At 46.3% G+C, this 16,411-nt stretch overlaps 1 protein-coding gene across 1 annotated transcript in view; it reads right to left on the bottom strand.

The window, feature by feature from the left end:
• Positions 1-899: 899 nt before the first annotated feature.
• Positions 900-16,411, bottom strand: part of SATB2 (SATB homeobox 2) — a 136,577-nt gene continuing 121,065 nt past the window's right edge. Inside the window, exon 11 of the mRNA XM_055719194.1 lies at positions 900-3,995. Coding sequence (XP_055575169.1) covers positions 3,540-3,995 — 456 coding nt within the window. The 3' untranslated portion in view covers positions 900-3,539. The remainder of the gene's footprint in view (positions 3,996-16,411) is intronic.

Here is a 16,411-nt window from a genome sequence, read left to right as displayed (position 1 = left end):
CACACATTCCCTGTGCATAGAGAGATGCTTAGTTTTTATTTGGTCTCAGATTAAATTCAAGTGACAAGCAGGTGGCTGGATATCCAAAGATGTGGTTACTTCTCCCCCCCCAACCCCGCTTTCCCCCTTATTTTTTCCTCAAGGGAGCAAAAAGGTATTTTATATAGGATGTAAATAAGCCACAAAAAGAACTATTGCATGGGAATGATGGCAAAAATAATAAATGCTTTTAAAAATTGTTCTACCTCAGTTCCTGGACAACTCAAGTATGATGTGCGGTATAGGATCTGTCTGCCAGGATTGAATCCAGGCACTCACCACTTTGTTAGCTTAAGAATTTTAAGCAATTTCTTCCATTTATCTGTATTCTCCCCAAAATTATTTCACACATTTCTCAGATACATCAATCCTTCCGGCATTCCTCTAGACACTCAGTAGGATGCCCGGCTATAAATATAATAAAGCCTTTTATTATGTCCATTAACCATGGACATGTGTGCTCCAAAAGTTTCCTGACACGCAGTCATTTGTGGCTTTTTAATTATAAACAGAAAAAATCTACCAGCAAAAGAAGACAGCAGGCTGGAAGTGGATCTTTATGTGTGTTTTGAGCATGTTCTCTGGCAGGCTGATGGCACCCACACCCTCCCCAGCGGAGGGCCCTCGGTGTGTGCACATAATGTGTACACTGAAAGCCAGTAACACAGCGGGTCAGTCCCAGGTGACAGATTTGTCAGCTGTGCCAACCCCAGGGAGCTTGTGCAGGTTCTCAAACCCCCGTAACGCTGATCAACTCTTTTTTTCAACATGCAGATGTGCCCCCTCCATTCTGCAGACCTTGTTCCACTTGAACTCAGCAGAAAAGAAAAAAGGCCCAGTAAATTACTTGACAAATTAAGTCATATTTATTGAATGCGTTTTATTTCAACAACCAAAAAATTCTAACAGCCTAACAATGCACATAAGTTAAAAATTAATTATCACTTAGTGATAACAAAGATAAAGTTGATTTACATGGAAAAAAGAACATTTACAATATGTTAATCCTTATTCACATTGTTGATACTGCAATAAAACACAATTTGTTTTTTTTTATTTTTTATTTCACAAAAAAGGCGGAAAATTGTGCTTTGTTAAGAGGCACTACAAGAAAAGTTTCTTTCTCCAAATAGATATTATATGATGGATATTGAATAAATAGACATATATGCATTGTAATTCGCAAAGTTCTGGCAAGACCACAGGCTAAAATGCCCACAGATTCACTTAGAACCACTGCAAAATTGGCAGTGAAATTAAAAATAAAAAGGCAAGACTCAGCATTGAAAAAATACCTAATAAAATTTTTGGTTGAAGTGTAAAAGATACCAAATGTCGATGCCATCATCAGATGAACAACCTTACGCAGCTTGGCAAAATTCAGTTTCCTTTCAAATGCATGGAGTGATTTCAGCTACAGGATAAGAAGACAGTTTTGACAGAGTAGCTCTGAGAGAAATATAAAGCAGCAACCATTGAAATTCTGATTAAAGCTGCAGCGTACTACAGAAATAAAGGATGAAGAGCAAAAGGGGCATCAAGTAAGCAACCCACCATCATTTTGCAAAGGTCTATGAAATTTATGCAGAGATACTCTTACGTTTCAAACATTAGTTTTGAAAAAAATCCCTTAAAAACTCCAGAGGTTACTGAGCAGCTAGAATTAGCTTGTATTGCAATGTCTTCTCCCTGTATATTGTCTGTTCTGAGTAAATATCTACATGTAGAGGTTTGTTTTTCGTTTTTAACTCCTACCTTTTATACCTTTCAAATATATAAATAGTATTAACAGCTATATTACATTGCCTGGTGTAGTAAACAGAAAGTAACTTTCAAAGTGATATTGCATGAGGTCTTTGTCAAGGTTACATGAAAAGCCCATGTGAAAAAAGGAAGAAAAAACCCAGAAGCCTTGTTGGTACGCTTACGATTGCAGTTTGAACAGGCGTCTGAAATCAATCCAGCTGCAAGAGTAGCAAAGGTGAGGTCTTGTCTCGGGAATCATTGCACTGAAGTGGAAAGGAAATGCTACTTGGTGTCTCTTGTGACATGATGCCTCGGAACGGGTGGATGCTATAGCAGACTGCAGCTTTAGTGCTCATGCCATTGAAGAGTCAGTATTAGCTCTGCTTTATGTAACGTAGCTGCTAGCTAGGTCGCCTCACCGCGAAACCCTTCGACAAGGAGCTGGATGGGTGTGAAGGGCCTCGCGCGCCTGCACCCCCCTGCAGCAGGGAGGTGGGCTGCAGCTTGGGGGACCCGCAGCTGAAAACACTTCATTTCACTGGCACAAAGCGCGTGACACGGAGGAAGCCCAGCTAAACCAGAAACACGGGGAGGCCAGCGAGGAGGGCGAACAGGAAGTCAGCAACACAACCCCTCGGTCTGTCGGCAATTTACCTGGACAGGATGGTCGGGATCGTGGCGTTCTGTGTCCCAGTGTCATTTTACACTTGTGTGTGCATGTGTGTGTGTTTCACCTCAGTATAAAAAAAAAAAGCAACAACAAGAAGGAAGCTTATAAATTTTAAGATCTGAAACAGAGAACAGGTAAATAAAATCCACAGTAAAATGTGGTTCATAGTATGAATTCCATACATCAAATCTCAACACGTTATCTTTCTTCTCTTTCTATAAAGACCTCGTTAACAGACAAGTCTTCTATGCACTGAACTCCGTTTTAGTCATTCTGAATCCCAGGAAAATTCATCTGTTCACTACAGTAAGGACTGTCTGGAGAGTGGAACATGCTGTATCCTTTTAAGTGTGCACTGTGTTTAAAGTACTTTAACTTACTAGGTTGTTTTTTTTAAGGTGCCCTGATTTGTTTTTTCCATTTTCTCTCTTTTTTTTTTTTTTCCTCTTTTCTTTTTTTGGCAGTGTTGATTTAAGTCTTTAAATACATACCTCAAAAATTACCCATCAAGATGCAAGATAGGAAGCCATATAATAATGAAAAAAAAAATATCAGGGATAAACATAGAAAATAAATAGGAATTAAAAAATAGTCACCACACCCTGAGAGCAGGTGGCACTTTATCAAAAAGCCAAAGCAACTCATTGTGAAGTGGTTTTAATACATAAACAAGTCTCATCTTTAAAGAACTTATTTCACAGTCTATACTTTCAGGTTGTAAAGTTCTGTCCCATGCAATTTTTATATATATATATTTTATGCAAATATATATATATACACACAAAGTTGTAAATTTTCCTTCACTGATTTCATAGGACTTTTTCTTCCCATTTACTTGCTAGATGTCCCTTTCATAAGTGCAAGTTTAATGAAGGCATAATCCTATGTGATTACAATGATTACTTCAGTCAAATGTAGGAAGTGTAACACTTGAGTGTCTGTGTCAAGGCGGTGTCTGATAGGGCAATGCTGAATTCATTCGGTTTGCACATGGATCATGCGCAACGGAAACAAAAAAAGAGAAAAAAATTAAACCCAGAAAATCCTTGGATCAATGTATTGCTTTCTGCACTCCTGCCTCACATTATCTCTGGTCGATGTCTGCTGGAGCTGCCTTGCTTTTGTCGGGGTTCTCTTCCTCAGGCTCCACTTTGTACATTTCCTCAGAGCCCTCCTCACTGTCGTTCTCCTCCGACTCCGTCAGCAGCTCCTCATCCTTGTACTCTGCCACGTCAACCACTGTTCCCAAATGCTCTTTTAGCTTCCCGTGGTGCTTTACGTGGTAACGCTGGTTCTGGAAGAATTTGATGATGGTGTGTTTGGGTAGATCCAGCTGAGCAGAGAGGGTGTGGATGGCTTCCTGATCAGGGTAGAGACCCACGTCGTGGATAAAGCTTTGAAGGATACCTAGAGCTTCCAAGGAGATCTTGGTACGGGATCTTGGCTTTTTGGCACAACTGTCCTCAGCGGGTGGAGGAGGAGCCTCTTCTCTAGGCGGGGAGTTCTCCTTCGCAGGTTGGGACTGCTGTCTGTGCAGCACCTACAAGATAAAACGGAGATTTCACGTACATGCTGACCCCCTAGGTGCTTGAGATAAGGGCACGTGTACAACAGAGTCTACTTTGTTTTGGTGAAGAAAAATATTAATTAATATTCATTTTCCGCTACCTTTCTCACCTCTAAGACAGCTGCATCAGTAACTACAGACTGAAAGGAGGAAGCAATATAAAAGGCAAATGATATCAAATAAATATAAAACCACAAAATAAATAGGAAATACAAAATGCAAGTAACAGAAAGAAATACAAAATAGCCAAAACCAAAATTAAGTCAAAAGGTATTACAGCCTTGCGGTCATGATGACTGGCCAGTTGTCCCACCTCAGACAAGTCGTTCTTCCACTTTGCTCCTCTTCTCCTGCCTCCTTGTTTCCTCTCCTCTTTTTAGGCTAGAGACTTTCACAGTTTCTATAAGATGCCAAGTACCACAAAGGCCTAGGCACACGTGGGATTGTCAGGTGCCACTTTATCATGAATAATGATTTGGCATTAAAATCCATCACAGCTGCTTTATGGAAGAAAAAAACAGTAAAAGTGCAGAGATTTGTTAAGACTTCCCTTCTACGGCGAGTGACATTGTAGTCCATTTGGTTGCTTCACAGAGCTGGCTGCAACACATCTCTTGAACAGATTTCTCTGTATTACATCTGTATTAATTTCACTAGTTGTGGAGTTCTGAGTTCAAATAATTACAGTTCTCCATTCTGAGAAACCCTCTGGGCAAACACACTTTTCAGTCTTGTAACAGATTTTCACCAGCAGCATCTCCTTTTTGGTGAGTTTAAAGAAAGCACATGCAGCTCTTACTCTTCCTAACAGCCACTTAAAATGACTAAGAAAGGGCCTCGTGCAGCCCTTACTCCAGGGGAAAAAAATACCTGCTCTGAATCGTTAGAAACACAGAGGAGCTCCATATGCTTTCTTTAAAACCAAACCTACACAACAGAGATTGCTGGCAAAAATCCCCTACGGGATTGAGGGCTGAATTTGCCCAGAGGTTTCTTCAGACGGAGGGAAATAATTATTAGAACTCAAAACTACAGAGCTAGCAAAATCAATATGGATAAATATTTCCTTCCACAAGTAAGAGGGAATTCTGGCTCTTCACCCAAGAAGAAAACGTCTTTGCTGCAAACCGTAAGATCCAGAAAATCAACCTTATATTAAAGCTCTCTGAAGGGAAAAAAATAAGGATAAATAACGGCAGTGTGCCGAGAACTTGCACCGAGTCTTACCCACACACCGAGCCCGCAGGACAACACTGCACCCACCAAGTTACTGCTGCAAGGGGCAAGTCCACTGTGGAATTACCAGCCTGCAGTGCAAATAAATAGAAAAGCTCTGTGCCGAGGAGCCCTTTATTCACTTCCTCCATCAAACGTTGCTGTCGTCATAATTTATAACATCAGTGATCGTCAGTTTTTGAAAAGTGCGTTGAAGTCCCCAGCCACTGCCCACCGCACACGTGTGGCCGAGGAGCCGGAGCTGCGGAGACGCTGTGACACGGACCCGACCTGCAGGCTGGCCAGGGGCGCCCTGCCTCCTGCTGCCCCCGCCGCAGGGGTGGCCGGCCAAGGGGGGCTGCACCCCAGCTGCTGCTCAGCACCGCCGGGCACCTCCAGCTGCTGCTCAGCACCGCTCACTCGGCCCGGGCCAGTGCCTGGCCCTGCCGCCCTGATGAGCAGCGGGTGCTCGTGGGAGGGAGCACACCAACACACAACTGCACATCCCACCACCAGCAGCACGAGTCACCGCTGCTGCCACCGCAGAGCCGGCTCGTGACGGTGACGGAAAGCACCCAAACAAGGAGGCAGCTTCATGGCAGCTCCACACTGTCAGCTGAAAGCAGGTGTCGCCATCGGTGAGAGGCTGGGCTTGCCACGCTGCTGGCAGGAGCCACTGGTGGGCAGAAATGCTGCAAGCGTGTTTCAGTGCCAATAGATTCGTTTCCCTCCGAAGCACGTAAATACTTGGGGTGCCGCAAAAATGGAGCTAACCAAGGAGCTGGGGGAAAGAAGAATCTCAAAGGGCAATGACAGATACTCTGGCTTATGTTTTACTACATCTTCTGTAATAAGAGAGAGTAATGTTCCAATGAACGGAATCGCTCAGCTGCTCTTTGAGGATTTCTTTTTTGTCCATGGATTGTTTCCAGACAGGACTGATGTTTCCAAATAGCGGGGTTACAGAGGAGGCTCAGATCCATACCTGCATCAGCAGGGAGCACCGAAAGCAGCAGAGCCGGGATCGCTGACACTAGCCAAGGACCCAGCCCCATAAATTTGTCACACAGCCCCTGGCTAAGTTACATCTCCTGTTGTGCCCCCTGGTCCTGTCCCCTGACACTGTAAGGCAACAGAGCAGCTCCACCCCACTCCCGTGGAAAAAAAGAAAAAGGAAAAAAAAAAAAAAAGAGGCTTTAACACCACAAATAAACCAACAGGGAATTTACAGACAGCATCACATGAAAAGCCTCAAGTAGCATTGCTAATCAGAAGCTGAATTCAAGTAGCAGCTAACAGAGATAGAAACACATCTAGAAAGAGTGCGAATTACTTGGTTCATTCCTGTCGGAGTTGGAAGCGGGCTTTTTTTGCCTTTTCAGTTGACAAATAGCATGAGAAACGATCCAGCTTGAAAAATGTTACAAGACTTCCAATCAAATATAATGATGAAAAAAATCCAACAATACAGGATCGGCAGCAGTAAAATGTTTAATTTGAAGGAGATGAAGAGATGCCTACAGCATCTATAAAGCAATCAACCAAAGAGAGGGCTGAGAGCGGGAGGGAAAGAATAATTTTACTTAACCCTTCCTTTTCTGGAGTGACCTCTCCATCCTCTCCAGAAGAGAAAACACATAAGCCAGGGGTTATCAGTGTAAAATATTAGCAAAATATTGTATTTTATTTCACTTACTGTTTTCCTAAGTAATAAAACCCCCTAAAGCTACTCTTATAACAGATAAATCTCATGATTTCACTGACTTCTGGGGGCTTGCTCTGGATTTCCAGTGGCATTAACAAAGGATTTCAGCGGCACAACATCACCCATATACAGAGAGATGGATAAATGCACAGGATTTCCTTCCGGTTTAGGCTGTGATCAGTTTTGTATTTCTTTCCAATAATGCAGACTATTTAATACAAAAGAGCATGCTTTTCTATGGGAAACAGATCAGCTGTTGCGGCACATGATGCAATATGAAATCTAAATTTTTGCTAAGTATCTGCTTTGATCTCGTTTATGTAACACGCCGGTCAGTTTGGGCAATTTGCTTACTTCATGTCCAGCTCCACATGCCACAGCCTCACAGAGGAACTAACCATCTTTGGGAGTTCCAGATTTTCAGGTTTTGGGTCATGATGATGCTCGTCAATCTGCAGGTAGAATTTCCCCTGGCTTCACTCACTGCTGCGCACGCCCCGCCAGCACTCCAGGTTTGGGGTCAGCACTGCTCTGCTTCCCTACTGCGAAGCAGGAACCCCCCCCGATCTCCCGTGATTAAAGTACAGGCTGCAGCGCATCTTCCAGCGTGGACAAGCCCCCCAGACGATGGTCTGATCGACCAGGAAACACAATGCATACGGTGGGCTTCAGAGAGAAGGGTAAGCGTGACAGCCACGCTCAGCTTTCCTTTTCCCGAGAAAGCCGGTGCCGGGCTCAGAGGCCTGTGCATCCCGGCGTGGGTGCCCCGTGCACTCCTCTCCCACCCCCTTCTTCCCCCGAGCCCTTCCCCATGGCTCCCCGGCCACAGGTGGGGCAGCCACCACCTCCTCCACAGCCACCACCATCTGGAGCCGACTTCCCTTCCCCTCCCTCCCTCCTCACTGACTCCCCATCTACTTGCAAATCAAATGTGAAGATATAGATTTCCTTCCATGCCCACAGGACTTATTTTTTCCATCCCTTTCGAAGATTTCGTTTTTAAACTCTACAGGCATGGCTGCCTCCTCAGCATTTCAGAGCAGAGCCGCTTTGGAAGATGCTGCTCTGTGATGGTTCGCTCAGGCTGACTTTAACTTCATACACACACTCATTTTTTTCAAACAAATTAACCAGCCCTGGTAGAAAACTTGCAAGGAAACAAATATGATGGAAGTTGACTTTAAAAGATAAAGTGACTGGTCTTAAATCGCACTGTACTGAAATATGATTTGAAGGCCACAATGAAAACCAGCTGGAAGCCATGTGTAAAATATAATAGTACATGCCTACAGGGAAGGAAGTGAGATATTGAATGATTAAGTTTAGGAGAGTATATAACATACTGTATCATTACGGGAGTGATCAGGATTACTTGTAATAAGCTAAGGGTTTGTGGTCTTTCTAAAATCCAAAGCCAAGAATTACTGGGGGGAAGGGATCACCACACTGCTCTACACGTATCTGCTCCCCACGCCTCAGGACGCTCCCAAAGGAGAAACCTGACGGGCAGGCTGGGACAGCCAAGAGGTGAGCGATCCTAAACCGAACGATGGAAGTCTTGTAATTGCAGTTTGTGTCTGCACTGCATTTAATTTTGGCTGGATTCACTGTCCCACTGATGTTTGTTTCCATTTCCACCTACTTTCTAGCAAGAACTAGACGCGTGAAGATGGTGAGTTGCTAGGGGCAGCTGAGCAGGATGCTTGTGTGGGGTAGGCACACGGCTCGGGCAGCAAGGCTGACAACACTTGCTCTGTGGAATGCCACCTTTCGGTGCCGCAACGGCTGTTGCAGCAGATTAGAAACGGGAACTGCACTTCTACCTGGCAACCCCAAGCTCTTTTGTTTTCGTGCTGTCGTTCTGCTCATCCCTTTGCAGACAGGACTGGGCACGCGAGCTCCCTTCCGATGGGTTTTGCTGAGACGATGAGGCTCCCCTTTCTATGAGAAACACTCAAAATGTTACATTCTTGGACTGTGCATTTGCAACAGAGACAGCCCTTGTGACACAGACACCACCTTCCTCTGTGCGTGGGGAGAGCGCACCAACAGGTACCTCACGAGGCATGTGCCAGCCAGTGCCAATTCTCACAGCCCAAACCCACAAGGAGCAAAGCTGGATGGATTGGCCTTCACTTAACCAGGGGAGATTTTGGAAGAAATTTCTTTACCGAAAGGGTTGTGAGCACTGGAACAGGCTGCCCAGGGAGGTGGTGGAGTCACCGTATCTGCAGGTATCTAAAAGATGCATAGATGTGGCACTTAGGGACATGGCTGAGTGGTGGGCTGGGCAGTGCTGCGATAACGGTTCGATGTGATGGTCTGAAAGGTCTTTTCCAACAAACAATTCTATGATTTTACCCTCCATGGTGTGAAGGGGTCTCAGGTTTTAGCTTTCCTTCACATTTCCACTGCTCTCGTAGCCAGCCAATAACACTATTGCACCAAGGACTTTTATGCCAAAGAGAGCAACCTTTTAGCCCGCTTAAGGAGCCCAAAACAAAAGCCAAAGAGAATGCACACACATTAAAAAATATAGGTTCAGTACCTGTGTTCGGTAACACTGCTTGTCTATTACACCCCGCCCGAGCATTCAGGGTTACTCAGCAGGGTTTGCTGCCAGATTGACTCAATACAAAAACGGATTCACTACGTACTTCACGTAGGCAAGCTCGCTGGAGAAGCTCCTTCCTACTGATGAGCTGAAGTCAAAGGGAGGGTGGAGGACAAGCCTACACAAGGTGTTCAGCTGCATCCACTGACACCTGTAGCTGGAATTTGAACCGCTTCACCCCTGCAAGCCAAGAGCTCACAGGCAGTGCCTAGCTAACCTGTTAAAATACTTAAGAGACAACCTCCATCACCTGGCAAAGAAATCTTACAGCTGGAAGGATGTACTGTCCCTCTGAGCAGATTCTGCAGGGATAATCTGCGGGAGATTCTCTGTTCAAACAGACAGCCTGACGCCCCCCACCTCCAGTCTCGCGTTCTTCGTACACAGACACGTGCAAAAAGAGAACAGAGCGAGCTGCTGCCATAAACAGGCTTGCACCCTGACAGTCTCCCAGTCCGGGGCTCACAGGGCTAAGAGCATTAATTAGACACAATCACTGTGCCAAGACACTTTACAAGTTTCCTAGGAATGTCTGTACAAGAAACTGTAGCAGAAGTTACAATTTGCACCTGTGTTCATTTCTTTCCTCTTAAAAACGTGGTTGTTAAACCACTCTTTCTTTTTTTTTTTTTCCTCCTTGCAAAAATACATTCATTTGGGTAAACACTGCAGCACTAGCTGCAGCTCCAAATGAAGTATTTTCTTTGGGCTCGTTCTCACAGTGGTGATTTCACACCTTGACACCATAAAGCTGTGTTAAAGACTGTGGTTTAGTTTCCTTGCTTTTCTTGGATTATACAGTATCCTAAGGTCAAAACTCAGGAAAATCCAAAACCGTTATTAAAAAAGAAAAAGTATCTATGAAGTGATGACAAATTGCAGACTAGAGGTGTTAGATTACATTTTGACTCCAGGCAGGTTTAATATACTTTAGTTTCCTTTTACAATTGCCCTTAGCAGGTACCGTTATCGGTAAGGGATTTAAAAAAATATATGGTACTCAATAAAAGAAGACTGTGTCAAAAGAAATCAATATGAGCGTGCAAAATGGTAGGAAGTCTGACATGGATAAATATGTTCACTTTCATCTAACTTCAGTCTGAGCTTCTTTTAATTTTGCAGTTCAAATGCTAGCCACGCATCCCATGCATTTTCCAATGCAGGTCAGCAATTGCTTCAGAAGAGTAAACACCCTTTTTAGAGCTATTTCTAATACATGCTTGCGATGTGACGCACCCTGCCTTACGCAAGCCAGGCCAAACCAGCCAACCGGAGCTGGTGGCCGCAGTAACTGGTGACCCAGCAGCCCTGGGTCCTATTCAGCTGTGAAGACAAAGCAGCCACACAGTAACAAAATCCCCCAAATATCCAGGCCCCTCCTATCACCCTTCAGCTGCTACTGACCACCACCAGAGCCAGAAGAGTGGATCGGACAAACCCCGTGTCCTAAATCTCTCAGCTCTGAGGTACGAGTCACTCTCAGCCATGCCAAGGGGAGTCAAGAGAACCGCGAGAAGAGAAATGAGTTCCACAGGGAACCCAAAGTCAAAGGCAAGTTTGGTTTCCAGGCTGGAATGTGAGCTGATTGAAGTGATTCATTTCAACATCTTTGGAGCACACTCGCCACATGCTTCCCCCTTTGCTTTATGGCGGTCGCCTTGCTCGAGGGCAGGAAACAGGCAGTGAGCTGCAAACATGGCCAGACAGCGCCCAGCACCCGGTGCCGAGAGCGCAGCAATGCTCCTCCAGGGCCAGGCTGCCAAAATCGGTCAGAAAGGTGACAGAAAAGACAACAAAAAGAAAAATATGTATCAAAAAATAACAAAACTTCCAGTTGTGCGCTGCTTTTGCCATCCCATGCAAAGTGATAAGCCGAACCATTAGCAAAATGCAGTTAGTCTTGACTTGCAGGCGGTGGGAAGGTGTCTCCTCCGCCCAGCCCCCCTCCCCAGCACACACTGCTCCCATTAATGCTACCAGGAGCCTAGCATGCATCAAAGGGCAAGTACACCACAAAACATTTTTAAAAGCTATCATCACTGGAGATAAAATATAAATTACAGCCTGATTACACTGCACTGCTAAGAGGCTACATGTGCAGCGTAGCTCGCCATGACAACTGGAGATGGCCAGAAAGCTTTGGGACAGGTCTAAGGTTACTGTCAAACATCTGCGCAGACGGATCTTGCCTTGCCTTCGCTTTCCTTTCAAGAAGCCGTGGCACTGCTGTCTGCACAGTTGTTTGAAGAATGTTTACAAATCAGCCTGACAAAGAGAAAAAAAGAATCTGCCATCACTTGACCACAATCATGATCTTATTCTTCAGTAATGCGTGGTTTATTTCCCTTTCCTGATCTCTGTTAATAGACAGCACGTGCCTACACAATAGCCACTATTTTGTCTGTATAACGTTAAAAAAATAAATCACAACACTCTGACAATGCAGAACAGTGTCCCGGTGCTTCCTGGGGTAACTGCTCTCCCTCCAACACTAACTCAACTCTTCCCACAAAAGCACAGGCACAACTTTCATTGCTGTGCAAGTGCCTGAAAGCCGGCTGATTTCATGGGGTAGCATAAACGAGCTCATGCTGATGAACGCTAGTGGATTAGCTCTGAATTTCCCATCTTTGGCTGGTTTAAGCTAGATTCCCAGGTGTGCTGCAGGGTGGCTGCGGCCAGCAGCGGGTACCCCCTTCTCAGATACCTGGCTGCAGCCCTGGGGGGCTGTCAGCAACTCCTGTCCAGCCCCAGGTAGAGCCGGCACATACCTACTCTACAAACACGCAACAGGCCAGATTCGTTCTGGCTTCTGCTGGCACAAACCAGGGTGCTGGTGACAGAGGCCGATGTGGCCAGGAAGCGTTGCACAATGCCACCACAGACTCTCTCCTGAAGGCATCGGTGATGGATGGCTCCATTGTCTGGGGATGGGGCACGGCCAGCACAGCTGGCATGGGGGCTGGCCGGCTGCACCCCCCGGCAGGCAGGCAGGCCTCTGCTGGCCTCCAAGAAGCCATGCAAGCCTCTCCTGCCTGGAACCTGCAGCGGCAAGGCAGCCTCCCCCCGCAAAGGAAAAAGCAACAGCCCCGTACAGAGCATAGGTTTGCGCTGACCTTCTGCACGATGCTGACAGGAGTCCCACTCCAGCGGGACTTTCAACATCTGCGTCTGCATCGAGGGCCACAACATCTTCCAATCAACACTCAACTTCTGCAAAACAAGACCATGAGCTTTGCGGGCCTCTGACGTGCCTCCTCCATGCTTGCTCTTGCCGCCCTAGCAGGGCTCTCCGGGGTGCTGTGACGTGCAGAGCCCTGCCTGGCAGCTTCCAAACAGAGCCCGAGCTTGGCTGTGGCTGGAGGCAGGGTCTGCCAAAGATTTCAGGTCGATTCCAAGTCTCCCCATCCCACCCCTGCTAATCCCTAATGAGGGGCTGGCAGAATACCACAGGAACTAAGGAAGCAACAAAAGGCTTTTTGGTTTGCTTTTCTGCAGACAAAATACTCCTGGTATCCTCTACATTTTCCTCTTTAATTAACACTACACATGTTCTTTTCTTTCAAAAATCAGAGGAGTGTTTCCGGGCAGCGTGAGCAAGATCTTCCCTGACAAACCCCAGCCTAGAGCCCTGCTGAAGGTCAGGCCCTAAACCCCTAACTATGGTGGCACGAGTGGCACCACTATAATCATGCTGTTTTCCAGTAACTCAGATCAGGAGTAGGTACTGCATCATTTCAGGAAGGATATGTTTGGATTAGACACTGGATTCTGGTGGGGGGGGTGTGTGTGGGGGTAATTATTTGTGCCATCAAACTGTTTTAGGTCCTCACAGATGGCTATTTGGGGTTCCAGGAATACCCAACCGTACTGCTAATTTTTACAATGGGGGCAGTCAGAAGCCAGGAGAACCTGACTGTTAGTGAAAATAGTAGATTTGTGCTGATAAACCACTACTCAGCATGTTTTTTGCTTTCTAGATGTAACCGCCAATGCACTTAATAACAGGACTTGAGCAAACTATACTGTGTGAATCAAGCACATAAAAGTATAAATATTCCTTTTTTTAGAAAGCAAGTCTTAAAAAGTGCATTATAATCAACTACCATGGTAAAAGCAAAATATCCAGCATTACCACACACGCAACTGGCATAATGTGCTTTATTATACCCTTAGCTTGAAACTGGGTAAATAAAAATCAAATGACCAAAGTACAGTCTCCCACACAGATGAGGGAGCTGAGGACAGGAGGCCTCAGAGAATTAGATCTGAAATCCTTTGTCTTCCTGACTACACTCCGGGCAAGGTGGGCACATCTGGGAGACTGAAGAAGCTACGCTGGTGCTACTGCTCTCCATGCCTCCCTACTCCGACCTGCATCTATTTTACAGACTCTGTAAGCTGGACGAAAAAGGCTTTATAGAAAGTAAACAGCACCTGAAGTTTATATTCACAGTCACAGAAAGTATGCAGTTGGGGTTAAAAACAAAAAAAAAAAAGGTGTTTTGTTCATTTTCAATAAAATGGTTTAATACATGGCCAGTGAGGTGGTATTAGGACAAAGCAGAGGATGACACCGTTGTGGCCCCGGGATCCAGCCCTGGCTCTGCCATTGCCTGCTGCAAGGAGCACTGCAGCCTGCACAGCCCGTGGCTGCTGCACACGCCTGATCGCAGGGGTAAGCTCACGCTTAGCACAAGCCTGCAGCTAGCGCAGATCTGTGTGCAAGGAGCCCCAGGCGTTTCCTAGAAATGCAAAGCGCCATTCTTTGCTTCATTAAGACTAGAATTGTGTGGCATTTTTCAGTCAAAAATCTTTCTTTTGGTCAAAAATGTCGACTGAGTGACATGAAAGAGTTGCCTAAATAAAGCCTACTTTGCCAAGCTGTTTGCCTGGGGCAGCGGGGGGGTGGATATTCTGACAAAGTTCAAGCGGTTGTTCAGGCGTTTTTCACGAAACAGCATATTCTGGTTGCTTTTATTCAGAACAACTTTTGCTCTTTGAATTCTTCCTATTTTCCTTTAAAGCATTATGTTGCTCTAAACTGCCACAAACCTTTTTATTATTATTATCTTAACTGAATATAATAATTTAAAAAGCACCAACGTATTTTTTTTTTCTTTCAGTATTTCAGAAATGTCAGCAACCCCTTAAACCCAGCTCAAGCACTTCTGTAGCTCTAGGCTGTACCAGCCAAGGAAGAGAAGCTCACAGCCACCCATCTACGCACCTACTAACTCTGTCAGCGTCGTATTTACAAAGGGCTGTACTGGTGGGAGCTCTGAAAGAATGAAACGTAATGCAGTTTATAAAAGGAGCTGGACGTGAATCTTTCCTATCTCGAAATCCAATAAAGCTTGTGACTTTTATTGCATGTGGGAGTCCTTTGGTCTATGTAATACTGATTAGCAGCTTGGCCAGTAAGTCTGATAAAACCAGAAAGTACTTTCTAGTGTATTCTGGCCAGAGCCACCTGGGAGCGGAGCGTGTGTGTTGGGGCTGACGGCCCCAGGGACACACACCTACCTTGGGATCTCTGCCTTGGTTCCGCTCCATCTCACCATGGTTTTGTTCCATTCTCTCCAGAAAGAATGACACCAAGCCTCTCTTATCTTTGAATCTTCCCAGAAAAGAGGCACCATCTGAAAACTGCTCCCCCTCACCTTTCCAACACGCATGAACCCGAAAAATTTACAACCTGCCTCAGTCAGAGCTCCAGACCGGACTTTAATGGATCCCAAGCACAGCGACGCCGCATTCTTACTCCTGATCTCATTTAAACAGGGGAACACCAGGAATAACATTACTCCAAGTCAGCAACACTTCCCCAGGGCTAATCAGGCCTTTAAAAAGGCATAAGCAGTTTGTTTTTACGCAGAGGGACAAAGACAACCACTCTGAAATTAATCAAAACCAGGGAAAAATTAGAGATTAAAAACAAGAATAGCCCTTTCAGCAAACCACAGTCTGCATGCATGATAAGTGGCTAAAACACACAATCACTGCAAGACCTAGAGACAAAAAAAAAATGACTCCTGACTGAGTGAAATGTAAATGCATCTTGCTCTGGCACCGCAGCATCGCTTTCACAGGGCAGCACGCGCTGCCGTCAGGAAATCCAGAGCCATTTGCTGCAAACGAGGGCTGCACGGCTGACCCCCGCCCGACCTGCGCAAGGAAAACACACGCACTTGAAGCCAACGGTTGGAGGGAAAGGAAGACAAATCCAGACGCAGCAGACTTGCTAGAAGAGACTTCCGTGGAGGTTCCCTCCCCAGATACGCAGACGGTTCCCGTCAGTCGGGGCAGGGGCTGCCCGTGCGGTTTCCTGCCTGCTGGCCTTTGTGCCTATCTAGAGCTCCGCGAGATACGCAGCCCGAAAAAACTAGAATGGCTAAGCACAAAAATTAGGGAAACTGAACAGCAACCTGGCTCGCATGGTGCAGACACAGGGGGAAGCCGTGCCCGCGGGTGGGACAGCGGCGGTGCCCACCCCGTGCCAGCGCAGGGGCGCTGGGCTGTGGCACATCTCCTCTGCGGAGGCCACGGCAGGTCCCCGCAACGCCGCAGTGCCTGCCCAGCGCGTGCCCGGGCACCGCGGCTGTGCCTAACCCCATCCACAACGCTCGGGGGGCGTTCCGAGGCTCAGCTGCTCTGAAAACACCTCTGACTTCAGCTTACCAGCCCGCCTGCCCCAACCACGGTGCCGCCGCCCGGCCGGGCAGCCTGTGCCCGCAGCCCCCGCCAGGGTGGCACGCACATGCCGCGTCCCCGTGTGTCTCGCAGCGCTCCGGGCAGACGGTGGCTCATGCAACGCAGCGCGCTGGGGCAAAGCAAAAATCCAACCAGGAACGT

This window comes from Falco cherrug, chromosome 8, assembly GCF_023634085.1.
Source record: "Falco cherrug isolate bFalChe1 chromosome 8, bFalChe1.pri, whole genome shotgun sequence".
Taxonomy (NCBI): Eukaryota; Metazoa; Chordata; class Aves; order Falconiformes; family Falconidae; genus Falco; species Falco cherrug.
The sequence above is the reverse complement of the archived record's forward strand: the minus strand, read 5'-3'. Positions and strand labels throughout refer to the sequence as shown.